Source organism: Taeniopygia guttata, chromosome 3 (genome assembly GCF_048771995.1).
Source record: "Taeniopygia guttata chromosome 3, bTaeGut7.mat, whole genome shotgun sequence".
NCBI classification, from domain to species: Eukaryota; Metazoa; Chordata; class Aves; order Passeriformes; family Estrildidae; genus Taeniopygia; species Taeniopygia guttata.
In genome coordinates, this window is record NC_133027.1 from 111,895,876 (window position 1) to 111,913,288 (window position 17,413).

The window sequence follows — 17,413 nt, forward strand, 5'->3', positions numbered from 1 at the left end:
TAATCTTTAAATTAGGAACTTGAAGCAGTCCATTTGTAATTCTCTCTGCTGTTTCATTACCCATTTCACTGCTTCCATAGTGTGGGTGAAATACTCATTCACAATGCTGAAACTCACTGTCTTTTCTCAAAGACTCTAATGAAGATAAATTGCTCAGTTAGCAGTTGTTTTCTTTCCAAGATTTCTTCTTAATTTTGCCCTTTGTGGATGGTTCCCACTCCATTAATTATCTTTTCCTATGAGTTCTGTGGTGTAAAATAAAGCAAATGAAAGCTAAAGGATGTGGCTGGACAACTTGGTTTATCACCTGCCTAAAAGGCATCTTTCCATAAGCTGCCTTACCTGGGATGTACAGCAGGTTTGTGTGGTACAGCAGCACAGCCAGAGGGGCTTTTCAGCCTTAATTTTTGCACAGGGGAATTCTAGAGTTGAGAGTGGTTGATAGCAAGTACAAGGTGCTTATATATTCGATGATGTCCTGAAAAGTCAACCTCACCACACTCCCTTTGAGCTTAGGGTATGTAAGTGGGACTGCATTTCTTCCAGATGGGAAAATAAAACACAGTTGATGCATGACTGAATTTAAATTTTCATCTGTACAATATTTTTAAAGTGGAATATTTTAAAAGAAGTTCTGAGTGAATATGAAGTTGGCAATATGTCTGTGTGGTACCTATATGACAGTGAATTTTGAAACTCATTACATGTTCTGTGGAAAAGTACTTGTTTCTGCTGCCTTTAAGTATCTCCCTCAGTAATTTCAATTTCTTGAATTATGAGAGGTAGTAAAAAATAACAACTTGTCCACCTTCTCTGTACTACTCATGAATTATAGACAAATATCAAATTCCCCTTTTTTCCCTGGCTGAAAAGTGATGTTCTGTTTACTCTTCTCTTGCAAACCTGTGCCATTCAAATTGCTGTATAAGCAGTTGGGGTAATTAAAAGAAGCAAATTAATCAGACAGCTGGGCACAAAGACTTAGAAGCACTGAGAATTTGTGGCTATAGCTTACCTCACTGGAAAGCATCTCCAGGCTGAAAATCAGGGCGTGGAGATATGGAGAGATCTGTAGAGATCTCAAAAAGGAATTAATCTCTGAGCTGGAACAGAGCATCAAGCCATTTGAGAGCCACTCTGAAAATCTCTGCTCCATTCAAATGCTGCAAAATATTTACTGTCTGTATAAGCAACCAAGCTTTGAAGTGACCACCCAAAAAACCCCACTGTACAGTGACTTGAAAGGAACTTAGTTTTTGCCCTCTAAGTATCAAGGGCAATGTTGTCCTCATTTCATCCTGGAGCAAGTTTTTGGGAGTTTAAGGGTTTGAATCCAAAACTTGTGTGCTACCAATGGACTGTCTATTCCTGTATCTCAGGAACTGAGAATCAGATGAAAGGGAATGTTTTTAGGAGCATAGCTATTCATGCACAAGTCTCAAATTATCTTCAATAGCATGCTCAGCCAAATCTTAAAAGGGATACAAGTACACATTAATTAAGAATTAACATAATTCTGTTCCTTGAGTATGATGATAATTAAAACATAAACTCAATGAACATACACTTGAGAGGAAACTGCTAAATATTTTTAAAAGCCTAATTTTCAGTCACCCTTTATTTTTTCATTAAAAGAGAAAAAAAGAAGATGGCACTTGACTTTCTGAAACTTTCTATTTGCTTCAGATCAAAAAGTTACTGAGTGTCCTTAACTGCTGATAGGACAAATCAGGAATGAATTAGATTTATATAGAAAGCAGAGACATAGGATGACATTTTGAGGAGCCTGAAAGCCACATTTGTGAAGCTGTTCTGACAACTGAAGGAATGAGAAAATATGCAAAGAGATTTTCAGGCATATGTGCTGGCCATTAATGCAGTTTTCACAGATGAATTTTGAGAAATTTACATTCTTAGGTATTGAAATGCTTCTAGAAATCTGACTGTTTTAATACCACATGTGAGGTTTTCAAAAACACTTCTTTTGAGGAAGACCCATGTGTCTGGTCACTTCCACCACCATTTGGAAAATGGGATTTAACCTTTGCTTTGCCACACCAAGTAGTTTAATACCTGAATACTCTTGTGAGTGTTGATGTTGATGCTCAGGAGTAACCTGGGCTCTCACACCACCTCCCAGTTGACCACACTGGTCTTTAGGGGTCTTTGCACACCAGAAAGCATTGTTCCCCAGGCTTGCTGGGGTGAAAATGGGAAATGGCACAGCACTGTGGGACTGGTTTCTGTCCAGATACATCTCACAGAACGAAGAGGGCAAAGTTTGCTGTTGATTCTCAGCTTCTCATTCAATTTGTGTTTCACTTCATATCTGTTCTTCCGCTGATTTTCTGTGTTCCTTGTGTTTTGTAGAATGCCAAAGCCAGCTACGACTTCAGCAGCAATGATCCCTACCCCTATCCCCGCTACACAGATGACTGGTTTAACAGGTAAATGGATTTTGGGCAGCCTGCCCTTCACTTTGGATTGTGTAAGAAATTCCACATCTTTGTGAAATGTCTGTTTTCTGATAAACTCAATGGTCACAGAACAGACACTGCACTCTCAGTGCTGCTTGAAAATTAGGGGTTACTTACAACGTCATTTTTTTAGGTTTATAGTTTATAAATGAAGTTGCTGCTCCAGAAAAGTATATTTTTTAATTGTTTGGATAAGTGATGGCTGCATACCTTTTTGTTGAAAACTTTTTAAAGATTTCAGGGCTCAGACTGAGTGCTTATCAAAAAATATTTCAGGCCTATTTGATGTGGTTTTCATCTATAACTCAAGATGACTGGATGGTCTCCTAGTTTTGGATGGGGGTTTTTGTTTTTATTTCTAAAGAAATCAATTGTAGTTCTGTCAGAGTGGCACAACAAAGAAGTAGCTGTGCTTCCACCTCAGACACAGGCCTCCTGGAATGGATTAAACAGAGTTAGGAGCTGTGATGTCCTTCTTTGTAGTCCTGCAATTTTTCAACCAAAGCAATATCTCAGTGAGATTTCTGCTTCATTTTGGGAAAGGACATCTAACACTTTTAAAGTAGTATGAATCCAATTAGTGAATGGAAAGTCACAGAAAAACTAGGGCTCTAATTTGTGAAGGTCTGCTGACTTCGCTTTATTTATGCAAAGAATCTTTTTAGGAGCCAGATGACACTTAGCTCTGGAGAGGAAGAAAATTAAATTTAGCTTTAATGTGTAATGGTAGCTTTTGCTGTTTTCAGTGTGGAACTTCATGAAATTAAGTATGTTCTGCCATGTCCCTTTAACACTGATTCCACTGCTATCAAGTATTTTATAGTGGGGCCCAGCATGCTGTCCTTACCTGTTCTGCAAAGTAAACTCTCCCTGGAGGAGAGTTACATCCCAAAGTCTCTTTGAACAGACCTCAAGCATTCCAGATGCGGCAGGGGTCATTGTCTCTGCTTCAGGCACTTCAGTGAAGAGCTGAGGGTGAGCAGCACTATTGTTTGTGACCCAATCTGTAATAATCGAGAACAACATGATTCAGGTTGTCAAAGAACTGCAACACTTTCCTCTGTTTCTTGGGGGAATGGAGAGTTCAGGTCGGCAACAGGAGGGGGCAAACGATGAGAAATTACTTTGCAGATATCCTTTACTGTTCTTTCTTTTCAGAAAAAAAAGTAAAATTGATACTTAGGAAGTATAACATTGTTTGTCAATACTGGGATGCTCCATCCCTGGAAGTGTTCAGGGCCAGGCTGGATGGGGACTTGAGCAGCCTTATCTCATGGGTGGCATCCCTGCCCATGGCAGGGAGATTGGAGCCAGATGATCTTGAAGGTCCCTTCCAACCCAAACCACTCTATGATACAATGAACCTTGAGATTTCTTTTGCAAGACAGGGAATTTTCTGTCTTGCAAGGTAAATCATGGGAGCACCACATTCAGTGGAGCATCCCTTTCCTGCCTTAATATAAGGAAGGCTTTAAGGTGCAAGATTCTTTGTTTTCTGCAGGTTAAGATGCAAGCCAGCACACCACATCCAGCTGTCCAGGAGTAGCTGTGACTGTTTTTCCCTGTGTATTTCTTTGCTATTCTGTTAATTGAGCTGACATACTCCTCTGTAAGCTCTTGCCATGGCTTCTGACTCCTGAATTAGTGTTACTGGTGGGTGACAGATGTCTGTCTGGCAGTCTGTCTGTCCCTAGGTGTAGCTACACAGGTGCATCTGGATAGGGCATGATTACATGGAAGATGGACTGAGAGAAACCTGAAATAAAGGCTCCATTTTCCACAGGCAGCGATGCATCTCCCATTGAATTTTATGCATGCAGAAGGATCAGACTCGAAATAGGATAGCGTAATATTCCTTTTTCCATAAAGAATACGTTTCTATGTGAGCAATTCAGGCGATTCGTGGAACAAGAAGCAGAGGACTGATCACCAAGGGGCTTTTATGAGCTGCCAGCTGCATGTGGAATGTGTTCATTAGACTTTAAGAATAAATAGGAGAGGTTTTTGCATGGAGTATTTCATTAATCACAGCTGCTCTGCTTGTAAGCACAAATTCCCCTTCCACTTGGGGCTTTGTAAGACTGCTGGAATCACTTTGGCCTTTCCACCTAACAGCCACTGGCCTATGCAACCATGCAGGGTGGTTTTTGGAAGGGAAGGGTGGTGCTTCAGGCAGGAGATTGCATTCAGGCAGTTCAGCTGCTGCTGTGGGCAGAGGCTCATAGATGGCTTGGCAGCCAAGGGATTTATTCTCATGTTTGCTGTACTCACTGTTTGACTGTTCAGATCCACAGCTTGGGGACCCAGCAGGAGAGTGTCCCCAACGTGGAACAGAGCTGTGTTTGAGCCTGAGGAGCAGTGGGAGCAGTGAAGGAACTTGAATCAAGCCCTGTTCCCAAAACGAGAGGCAGCCCCACAGAACTCAGTGTTTTTTAAGAACCACTTTAGGAACTGTCTGATTATGAACACCCTCTGCTTCTGAACCACATTCAGAACCTTGGCATACACCACATTCTGCAGTGAAGAGAGTGCAGCCCTGCACAGCCCTCCCCTGCAAAAAGTGAAAATAGGATGGATGGGTCCTGTGCTTTGCTGTCTGCAGAAGCATTTCGAAGCAGATGAAAAGGAGCCTCAGTAAAAATCTGTGCCACCTCTGACACTTTCAATAATACATCAGTAGGGAGGTACACACAAGACCATTGGCAGTGGATTTTAAAACAGAATTGCTGTCAAAGACAAAGCAGAGTGAAATTTTCATAGCTAGAATAGTGTTGCATTTCTTTTCGAAGAATTTTCTTTTCTAAAAGGAAAAGCAAACATATAGGTATAGGTATTTTTTTAAAATACAGTATTCAAACCTGTTTTTCAACTAAATCCACTTCTCCCCCTTACTTTTTTATGCATGTTCATGCAAAAGGTGTTCACTTACACAAAGTTTATGTAAGACTTGCTCTACTTGCTAATACACGGTTTATCTTTGAAGTAGCTTGTTTACAGATGAAAATATTTTTGTGTTCTATCCTCTTACTTTAAATATTGAAATAGGGAAGAGGTGAACACTATAGAGAAAGGCTGTGATTTTTTTCTGGCATGAGTCACTTCATAGAAACCACAAAGGGTTTATCAATGATACATGAACAGCAAATAGGGCTGAGTTGGAAAAGTCTGCTATTTGCCATTAATAATTCAACCAAATGCATTTCCACTAACTCATAAGTGATTTTTTTTTTCTCTCTAGTCAGCAGCACAATATTGAAACTCTGAGCTGCTGGAATAGGTTTGTTTACAGTCTCATTTGTGTGGGCCACTCCTCTGGAGAGGCCAGGGCAGGAAGAGGCCTTCTGGTAAAACTTTTTTGTCAGGAAGGTCCTAATACAGTTTTTCTCACTGTAATCTGGCAGCATCAGTGATATTTTGCACCTCAGCGTTAGTGAAGCAAATTTTCAAAAAAGCCATTTATTCTTCTCTGTGCCTTGTAGATGGCCCATAGATGACTAGATAATGAATGCCAAGCATTGCTAGCACCTGCCAATGAATGTTCTGTTTCTGTCACACTTCCTTGAGCAAGAACATGAGGGGAAATCTTGTTGTTTGATTGTTGATAGCAATTTCTGTAGCAGCTGAGTAAGAAATCTGTATTGCTGTCTTCTCTGCCCTCTTTGTAAAAGGAAGCAGATGAGATATTCTTTCATCTTTCTTTATGGAACTGCCTCTAAAAATATGTTCTCCCAAGGAGAGCAGGAAAAAGTATATCTTGCATTTTATCTTTTTATTAATGTTACACTTATCTTTGCCAGACACCCTTAAAGGAAAGAGAGAGAAAAAAGGTGATTAAAACAGTTTTCCTGCCTCCCAGGATGGTCCATGTGATACTCAGTATAACCTTTATAATACAGCTTTTGGAATTGCATGAATCCTTAGCATGCTGTAGGATCAGTGCCACTTTCAGTGCTCAGAGTGGATTGATGTGAGCGGTGGGATGGAGTCAGATATTCAACATCTTAGACTAAAAAAAATAATCTGACAGCAGCACAGGTTTCAGTAGTTTCCCTGCTGCTATGATATTTTTTAAAAACTAGGTTATGTTGTCTGCATTTCTCTTCTCTTGAGTTTAATTTTTAGGATGGATTAGGAGAAAGGAAAATACCATCTCCCTTCCTGCAGGAGCCACTGCCAGTGGTGCCAGTAAGTGCCACTACAGCTAAAGAGTTAAGAGCTGCAAAGCCCTTCACAGACACCAGGAGTTATTGAAATACCACGTGTCAGCCCAAACCTGGACCCCTGGGTCAGAGCAGAGCCTTTTCCCTCTGAGCAGAAAGCAATAACTCTGTGAGCTGGAGCACCCTGTCAGCTCTTTTGGGAATTAGGCACTGGATGAGAGGGATGCACGTGCCTTAGGTGCCACAGCTTTGGGGTGGCCAGCCATGTGCAGCTCTGCTGCTGAGGAGTGCAGTGACCATTGGGGCTCCCTTCTGCTGCTCCAGCTTGGTATTGCACCCAATTCTTCCTGTAGCATTTCTTCTGTGGGCAGGGATATGTCCTTTGTACATGTTCAGACAGCAAAAAAGGCAACCAGACTTTGTTCTGTAAGGTTCAAAGTAATAGGTGTCATGCTGCCAAGACACAAAAATAAAGGAATTAATATTGATCTTATGTTAAGATCAATAACATGCAGAGTAACATATTTACACTGTTTTGTCAGGGGCTGTTTCTGCTAAGAGTTGATAACAAGGCAGAACCTGTCTCACAAGCTAAAACATAAAGGAATTAACAACTTTACAGTTAAATGCAGTGTAGGGATACATGCTGACCTCAGAGCAAGCATCACTCCTCCTGAAGAGGAGAAACTGGATATTGCCTGCTCCAGCAAGGAATGAACTCATGCCACTATTCAGCACTCAACAGTTTTCCATGGAATGGTTTTCCTCTGCAGCCCTGGGAGCTGACTGGGGCAAAACAAGCTTGCAGTGACCTAGCTCAGCATTAGCTGGGGTTCACCTGGTCTCTCTGCCTTCCTTTTCACAGCCACGGGACAAGGTGTGCTGGGGAGGTGTCTGCTGCTGCCAACAACAACATCTGCGGCGTGGGGGTTGCCTACAACTCCAAAGTGGCAGGTATGGTAGCAACCCACGGTGTAAATAGCTCCCTGTGCTTCAGGCAGTGCTCCTCCTGCACAGACAGAGGGGTGTTGCCCAGTTCAGAGCTGCAGATTGGTGTTGGACCATGTATTTATTACTTTTCACAGTAGCTGGAGAGAGGAATTTCCCCATGGCTTTGCCTTTTCAATTGAGGGCCTTATAAATAAAGGCTCTTTAAGAGCAGCTCTGCTCCTGCATATGCCAGCTCCTGTTTGTATGCTGATTTTCAGTGCTTCTTCCCTGAGTAGCTACAGAATTGTCAGTGGCAAATCTCATTTTGCAAGAGGCAAAGTATAAATTCCTGCTGCACTTGAAAACCATTTGAAAAGGCAACTCTCATGCTGCTCTGACTCTTTAGGCTCTCACAGGGCAGGACCTGCAGTGCTGTATATCTCTGTGGTTGTAGGTTTCCATATAGGAGCAGATGCAGAGAATGGAGCAGGTGGTATCTAGCACCCAGCATCCACACCTTGGGTGTGTTGGGTATTTTTACTTCTAACGAGCTCTTCTCTGCACATATATACTGAATACAGTGCTTGGAGTGAGCTAGGCTCTCCACACCACGTGTCAGTGTAGTTAAATCTGAAGAAATCCAGTTTTCCCACTCTTAAGAAAGATAGTTCCATGATGAGAACAGAGGCACAGCAGGCAGACATAGATGCTTATGAATTTCGCTTTACTTTCCCTGTTCCACACCAGAACATCAGCATGGATGTACCCATTGCTCCTTGCAGATGGTCCACAGTGTGTGCTCATGGACACCTCTGCTCTGCTGGGCCAGCCCCTGTTTCACTGTAGGGTCAGGAGAATGTCAGAAGGCCATATTTCACCTCTCACCTACATGACTGAAAGCTGAATCTCCACCAGAGAAGGGCACCAAGGAATGTTTGCCAAGCTCTTACCCAAGAAATATCAGTGAGAGTTGGTAACTGGCTGGGCAGGTCTAATAAATGTCTCATTTCTTCAGCAAGGGTAACATTTCCTTCAGGGATGGGACATTCCACAAAATTTGCATTCTTTTGAGTTACTTTTCAAGGAATCTGAATTGAGGCATGGGATTTTGTCTGGACCATGTATACATATAACTGTATAACTTACAGCTGGTTGCTTAAAAATCAAGAGGTGTGACAATATTTTCTGGTGACCAACAGCCTATAAATAATCTTTTGTCCCCTTTGTAGTAAAATCCCCTCAAGATTTTGGGGAATCTCCTCAGCCTTCCCTGCCTGAGGACGATGTGCACTGTGTGGTCCATGGCATTGGAAGTCCATGAAAGTTGAGGAGTCCACGTTTTCAGAATGAACAGGGAGTTGATTGCAGATCTGCATTCAATAATATGGGAAGCAATTTCTCACCCACTGAGTTTGACTTCATCATTTCTAGCTTGAGTTAGCCCATCATCCAGCTTTGGTCTGATTTTTATTTGAAATTTATACCACCTTTTTTCCAGCCTTATATTTGACACATTGGTTTTCTGTTGAATATAGGAAAGCCACTGGCTTCTAAATCAGGATCCTTATTGCCATTCATACTGTTTGGCACTGATTTCTGCCCAATCTGTGTCCCAAACCATTGGGAACAGCTGAACTTCAACTCAGGGATACAAAGTTTGCTTTTTTCCTCCACTTGCTGGCTGTATTTTGCAATTATATCTGCATGTTGACAGAATGATATTTTTCCAGGAAATTGCTGGGTAGCATGTTTCCCTCCCCTGATTAAATTCTGGAGATGCACCAAAATAAATAGAAAAATTACTTGAAAAACTAATGCCATGTGAACACAAAACTGAATGTAAGTTAGATGAGGGAGGGGGCCTTACTCTTTTTTACTAGCTTACAAAATCTTATTTTTAATGCCATTGATATTATTTAAGCACTGAATTTCTGAGATTGCTGAACTCTGTTATTTTTTAAAGTGTTCTCAAAGAGTAGATGGAAAATACAGTGTAATTAGAAAGCTAGCAGTAAAGTTCTTTGTCTTTCTGGGCCATGCTGCCTTGGTGGCTGGGTGTTTAATACTGGCATCCTGCTGGGTAAGCACACCCCAGTGACATGGAAATATCAAGTGCTGCATTACTGAATGGGTAAAACTGCCAGTGACTTAAAATACCTGTAACCAGGGGCCTTCTGCAGGTGCTGAGATTACATTTTGTGCTGGGTAATGCATATTTCATGCTTATGTTGATTAAAACCACAGGTATTCGCATGCTGGACCAGCCGTTTATGACAGACATTATTGAGGCTTCCTCCATCAGCCACATGCCTCAAGTCATAGATATTTATAGTGCCAGCTGGGGACCCACTGATAATGGGAAGACTGTGGATGGACCTAGAGAGTTAACACTGCAAGCAATGGCAGATGGTGTGAATAAGGTAACAGTTTTAATAATCTGGGTTCTGGGGCAGAATGGTGCGTACATGCTTGTGCTGAAACCAGTGTGTGGCAAGCACATTCCCTCTCAGGATTTTTCATAAAAGTGCACAGAGAGAAATGAAAGAGAAAACAATTTTTATTTCTGCTCCTTGTTTTTCCTATGTGGAATGTGTTTGGAGAATTTTTTACCTGGAGTGTGTGCTTGGTTGGATTCTGGTGAGGATTGTTTGAGCCTGATGGCCAATCCAACCCACCTGGGGCTGGACGCTCAGAGAGGGTCATGAGTTGTGTTAAGATATAGAGAAAATAGTATGGAGTTTTAGTATCCTCCTTTTATATAATATATTAATGTATTTTAGCATAGTTATAATAAAGAAATAATTCAGCCTTCTGAATTGAGTCAGACATCGTCATTTCTTCCAACTGGGTTCGCCTGCATTTACAATACCAGTGTAATGCTTTTTCTCTTCAAGCTCTCAGAGATAAGCATGATACCCTTGATAGCTCAGCTACCTCAGGTGGCATAAAAGAAGCAGGATGGCTCCTGTGACGGTGTTGGAAAAAAAAAGTTTTAATAAAAGGCAAAATAAAAAGGCTTTTTACAGAAAAAAATGAGTCAGGGCAAGAGGTTCTTGCTCCTTCTAAAACACTTCACAAAAGTGATTACTTCTTTTGTTTTCTTCTTTTCTAGGGAATTGCTTAGGCAGGACTTTTTGGCTTCTGTCCAATTAGCTATCCTTAAATTTGAGGTGAAGTCCCCAAGGTCCTATGAGTTGTCTTTTAAACAAATTGAGGAGAGAAAATTCTGGGCTTTTTTCTTTTTTAAGGGGACAAAGGGTAACTTGTTTACTCTGTCAAGAGGGGGCGGATTCCTACACCAGTGACTTGGGAACACAATGCATTCGCACAAACTATCAAACTTTCACCATATTTTAAGGTTCCTTTGATGTTCACTCTGCAATATTTTGGCACTGATTTTATAGTATAGTCTCAGCATACTGTGTTTATCTCTAGTCAGCTTATAGATGTTTTTCATAGGACATCACAGTTGAAATGGAAGAGCCTGAACCTGCAAATATTCCCCATGTTGAAGCATGCCAGCTGAGCTACTGACACTGCATGTTCTGTTTTGGTGTGTTACCAATTTAATTAGTGTTTTGGATTTAGAATTTCTCTCGGGTCACTCATGTATGGGCATTGTTATAGCTGTGACTGAACCTGGACTAATATCATCCAGGAGCCTCCTTATTTATTTCCACATTCCCAGCTCCTTCTAGGAGCAGTCTGTGGTCTTTGTAAAAGACTCAATATCATCCTGTAATCTGTTTAACCTGTACACTATAAGATAGTTGGGGGTAATGTGTGTGCCACAACTCAAAACCAAAATAAATTAGCCCAAGCAAACCAACCTTGCATGGCTTTGTCTCATGCAGCCAAGACAACCATGGCTGCCCTGTGATGCTGTAGGGAATGAGCCTCCTCCCCTTGGCTGATTATTGATGGTTTTCTGTATTGCCAAGATCTGAAATTACCCAGAACATCTGGGACAGTTTTCTATGGGAGCTCCACAATCACTCACTTTTCCATCCAAATTATTTCTTCCTTTTACTTGTGCCAGATTCTCCCATTCTTCATCACCAGCTCACTGTAAGCAGCACGTTCAGTTTACCATGTTTTGTGACATGATAATTAAATCTACTGCTGTGACAAATAGTGGAGCATCTAAAGCTTCAAATGCTGAGCCTCAGATGTTTTGCCTGTAACAGAGGAATTATGTTCACCTTCATCCTTCCACCCATAAAATTGGCAATGTACTGCAATAACACTGGAAGACTTGTCCAAAATTCCTTCTGAGTCTGCTCAGTTTTGTAGTATAAACTGTACAAACCTCTGATGAGTTCAGAGTCCCTCTGAAGTCACCTTGCACTGGCTGTGATCTTGTGCAATCTTGTGATTTTCATTTATCTAGTGTTTGCATAAAGATCCCCTTAAACACTTTGGTCTTGAGGAGAATCTTTCTTAGGTGTGTGACAGTCCTAGCAGCACCTTGATGTGTTATAGCTGCCTGATGTCTCTTCCACTAATGTTGGTTGTAGCACATATAAACTTTGAACACAGGAAATTTCCATGTAATTTCTGTGTTGTCCTCATCCAATGGAGAATTTGTGTAAGAGTAGCAAAAAAGGTAGAAGAATGAAAACTGAACTAGAGTTATTTTACCCTTCAAGAGAAGCAGATTTTAAATCATAATAATGGGGATTTTTTTGTAATTTGGTATATAAAATACCTTTGAATTAACTTGCTGTCATATTGCCCTCTGCTTTCATTTGTGTGGTTACACTGGAATTAACCTTCTCTTTAAATGTTAAATATCAGAGTAGGGATTTTTCTTTTCTGTTTTCTTGCTTGGTTGGAGTCCCATACTCAGGACATGCCTTCAGGAATTATTCTCTTCAAGAAATAATTTGCAGTATTAAGATCAGAAGGGGCCCTGAGATCACTCGAGTTGAAGGCTCAGGAAAGAGAGAGCACAGTGACAGTGAGCTGTGCTCTGGCAAGGGTTGCTCTCATCAGGAGACATAGGTCTCTCTTATCAGGAGACATAAAATTAAGGGGAGAGCCTGCATTAGTAAACCAGTTCTGTTGGCCATTGCAGAATTAGGAGGAACTATACTGGATTCTCCTTAAAAAAAATATTGTTGTCCAGGGGCAAATACACTTAATCTTATAGTGGCAGCATCCCAGCTATCTCCTGGCAGTATGTGCACAGAAGATGGGACAGTTCTGCCTCAAATAACTCTCTTTGTGTTGTGATCATAGCTTTATCTACCCTTCTTTTGCTCATTACATTTCGTAACAGAACAGTTTTTCGGATATAGTTTATTCTGATCTGGTTTTTTTTTTGGAAAGCCAGATTTTCTAGAGATATTTCAAGCCATAAGTGGATGTTAGGTATTCTCCATGGTGCTGTGAAAAACCCACTATAGAGTTGGCTGCATGTAAAGGAAGACTAACAAGCCTTTGATATAATACCCTTTTACCTAGTTTAGGTCTGTAATATATGCATCACATTCTCTATTAACTGTAAAAACGTAAATCTAGTTTATTATTATTTTTCATTGTAACCCTCCTGTCTTATTAAAAAGTAGCTTTTGTAACTAAGAAACAAAAAAAAAAAAAAGTAGGAATTCTTTTTATCAGCCTAGAGCTGATTCTCACCAGAGTTATGGTTCACGAATTAATGATGAAGCTGAAATATTGGTGGGGAGGAAGAAGCATGCTGAGAATAAAATTGTGTTCTTAAACTAAAAGCAATACTTCCAAATGTCCTAGAAGGCAATATAAGAGCTCTTGCATGGAGCAAGATTAATAGCCTAAAGTAAAAATCAGTAAGTAGGGATGATACAGAATCCTTATGCAGACTATGCATTTAATTGAGTTGACAAACACAGGTAATGTTTGCCTTGCTGCTGCCACAATTGGGAGCCCAGCTCAAAGAGGACATTGCCAAGTGTCTCATCCTTCCCACAATCTCCATTCCACTGTCACATCCTTTAGAATTTCTCCTTCCAGAGCTACTGAGATGTGGGAGTAACTAGTCACCTGACAATGACAATGTGGTAAAAACTGCAGAAACTGTGAAACTTCATGTTTATATGTCTATTTTTATTTCTTGAAGCCACCAGCTATAACTAGGTGGACTAAGGCCAACATGTCTTCTATTTCTGATATATATTCTTCTAGCTGAAGATGTCCCTGCTCATTGTAGAGTGGAGTTGGACTAGATGGCCTTTAAAAGGTTCCTTCCAACCCAAACTATTCTCTGATTCTATTTTCCTACCTTTCCTTTTCCATTACCCATTCTTGGCATGTGTTAAACTCACTCTTTGCCTTAATCATAGCTTCATTTTGGTGTGCTGTTCTCTTGGAAGGTAAACAGCACAAATAGAGGCAGCACAGAATAGCACAGTTAAGGACAACACAGTCTGCCATCACACTGGCAACTCCTTCATGGGCTAAGGCTGGCACAAAATGGATGGTGTGTGCATGAACTGGGTGTCAGCATAACCCATGTAACCAGAAGTTATTGGGAAAGGTACTCAAGCTGCTTTTTGTTACTAAGACACAATCCCACTCATTTTTTAAATTGTAATCTGGCTTCACTGTGGTATCTCATGGCTTTAGGTCAGGCACAGTGGTCAGCAGCATGACTGGGTCACTGAGCAGGGGTGGTTGCACTGCAAGGATAAATGAGCTCACAGCTGAATTAGCAAGAGTTTGGGAATAGGGATTGAAAAGACTTTCATACAAAGGTCCACAAGTATTTGGCAATTACCAGCACTGACCTGACAAAGGTGAACGCTCTTACCTAATGCAACTTTCAGCTGCTAGAAAACACTTATTTGGGATGTAACTGGAAAGGACTTTTAAAAACTGCTAGTTTTTAAAGATTGGGCTGAAAGCTGTGTGTATACAGTACTTGCCTAATGAGGGGGCCTTGCATTCATTATATGCTTAGTATGACTGGACAAAGCAATGCTGTGTGATTTACATATCCCTTGTCTGAGCTGTGCTTACCCACTTTGGGGGCTAGAAGGCTTGGAGAGGGAGGTAGAGGTGATAGATGGAAATCCTGTGACAACACGTCTCTTAATTAGAGACTTTCTGTGCTCTAGTATCTTGCTTCCAGAATTGTATCAGCTGTCATCTTAAATAGGAAAAGGCAACTTAGGTCAAGAACTAATTCCACTTCTATTTTGTGATGCATCCTGTTTTTACTGTAGTGTCCAGTAAACATTTCTTATTTGCCATTTTGTGAGTCCAGATCCTTCCAGCTGGAGGAGCCAGGGGAGTGAGGGATGTCAAGGATGCAGGAATGTGCAGGGAAGCTCCAGAAAACCCTGGCACTACAAAAAATGGGCATCAGTTCAGGGATGCCAAGGACTCGCTGCCTCCAGCTGGCTTGTACTGCATAGCCACCTCTGCAATAGGTGGCTGTGCAACAATCAAACAATCAAAGCTTCAGAAAACACTGGCTCAGCTACTAGCCCAGCAGGCATAATGAATGAAGAAAACAACAAAGGGGAAAAACATAGTTTAAGATATGCCAGAAGTTACATAAAGTGAGAAAGGCTGAAGTCTTCTGCCAGCTCATTTTTGCGAGGTAGTTCACAAAGGATGTTTCTCTGGGATTATGTACTTGTGGTAGATGAGAAAAAGGGGTAAGAATATTTCTCAGAGATTTTTTTCCCTCATAGTGCAGTATCCCACTAAGGACACTGGAAATAGAAAACCTGCTCTTTTCTTAAAGAAAGCTTCACAGGAACCATCTGTCAATTACTAAACATATAGCCTTGCCTAAAATTTAATTCTGGTTCTACCTGAATTGAGAGCTGGGCCTCTCTTGGGCTGGTATAAAATGATCCATTTTTAACTCTGAGAGAGATACGTCTTCAGATGGCTCAGAAGGGCGAGTGCCAGGCCATGCATCACTTTTGGAGGAAATGAGCAGGTGTCTACAGGATTCTGGAGGAAAGACATTCTTTAAAATTTATCTTAGAACCTTGTTTAGAACCTTAGAACCTTCCTAACTCTTCCTCCAGGCTCCCTCTGGTGGTTACAGAATATGATCCTGCTGCCTTCTTCAGTCCCATTTTTGGTCCCTGTGTACAGCAGCCTGAGTCACACTAGGAACGTTTTTTCGGTCCACATAAGGTTGAGATGCAAATAGGAGCTTTCAGTTCACTTTAAATACGATGTTTAGTTAATGCAACCGGATTTTTTTTTTTTTTTTTGGCTTATCATAGAATCATAGAGTGCTTTGAATAGGAAGGGACCTTAAAGGCCATATAATTCTTGACCCCCTGCCATGCCATGAGCAGGGATGCCACCCACTAGATCAGGACTAGATCAGGACTAGATCAGTTTTATTACTACTACTATCCAGAGAATTGAAAATTCACTTCTGAAGCCATATATTTCTACCTGGTAAAGGACACAATGCCTGAGAACAGCCACCAAAGGATTTGCCTGTGCAGGCAGTCCCACTGTGGGTCTGACTGTGGGACATGGGAGCAACAAGTCCTCAGCATCATTGCAAATAATGCAGTTGGGCTGCTGTCAGTTTATTCCAGCACTGTTTGCTCGTCTTTCCAGTCCTGGCTAGGAAGGAAAAGCAATTGAAATTAGAGGATTAAGAGGTGAGTTGTAGGTTTTAAGACTAAGACCCGCTTAGGGATGTGACTCCCATGAAAGTGATATCCTGAGGCCATTCTGAAGTGACAGTAATTGTATGCATAAAATCCATCCCAGAGTTTAAGTACCTCTGTGAATTCCCCTTGCTTCACACCAACAATCTGTCACATACATTTTCTGCTACAAATCCTGTCCATGGGGTAAAATACTTGGCAGCATGGAACAGTCCTGCTGAGCACAGCTAAATTTTTTCTCTGTGCTGGCCACTGCAGAGGTTAACTTCTTCTTAGCACTTTAGTGAATTTCTCATGTAAAATTGAAGAGTTTCCTCTCCCTTTCAAATGACAAGAAAGGAGATTGTTTCAAGAACGGGTCCATATATGACAAGCATCCTATTCCTGCCACCAGCAGCCCCCTGCTTTCTGTGTTTGACTGCCACCTGCATTTTTGGGACTGAGCCTGTCCAAAGCATGTAGAGGGTTGCAAAATGGTGTGGTGGTGTAGGTGGGCACGGTGGTGGCAAGTTTGTGATGTAGCCTCTGAGAGCAGTTCAAAGACCAGGTTTGGGCTCTGTAAACTAATGGCAGTCAGAAGCAAAAGGTGGGATATGGAAAAAGTCAAAGCGAAAAAAAGGCACAACTGGTCTTGTTCTACTGATTTTATTTGTAAAATAAATTGCTAGCATGATTTTCTTCTTAAAAGTATATATTTTTGCAATAGTATTCCCCTCCCTTAAAACACAAGTGATACCAGGGCGTTGTGGAAGTTCTTAGATGGATTTCAGTGAGCTTTTTCATAGTCATTATCTTTATTATGAAAATCTGTGTCCTGAGATGTTACATATACCAGTGTCTGCAATCCTGCTGTGCAATTCAGTGGATTATAATGCAACTCACTAACATGCTTGAAATAATGAGGTTGCTCTCTTCAGTGGGGTGCAATGAAAAATAGAAGCTACTGCTGGGAACTTAGATTTGATTTAAAATCCTGACTGCAAAGGTTCCCTATTAAAATGCCACTGCAGGTTACTAAGTTTGTATATTCATGTACTTCTATTTCATGCTGGGCAATGAGAAAACCAGAAGAAATTTTTTACTCTTTTGCTCAGTGCATCTAAACAGTGTGTCAAATTCCAGCCTTGCAGACTTCTGGTGCTCTTGGAAGTAAATGTTGGATTACTTTAACTAGACACAGAGAAGAATGGTGGCTGTGCTGGAATCACTTGGAGAG

At 41.1% G+C, this 17,413-nt stretch overlaps 1 protein-coding gene across 2 annotated transcripts in view; it reads left to right on the forward strand.

The window, feature by feature from the left end:
- Nucleotides 1–17,413, forward strand: part of PCSK2 (proprotein convertase subtilisin/kexin type 2) — a 97,227-nt gene that overhangs the window by 68,169 nt on the left and 11,645 nt on the right. For both annotated transcript variants that reach the window (XM_030269235.4, XM_030269236.4), the window contains 3 exons: nucleotides 2,371–2,447; nucleotides 7,503–7,591; nucleotides 9,812–9,987. In XM_030269235.4, coding sequence (XP_030125095.3) covers nucleotides 2,371–2,447; nucleotides 7,503–7,591; nucleotides 9,812–9,987 — 342 coding nt within the window. The remainder of the gene's footprint in view (nucleotides 1–2,370; nucleotides 2,448–7,502; nucleotides 7,592–9,811; nucleotides 9,988–17,413) is intronic.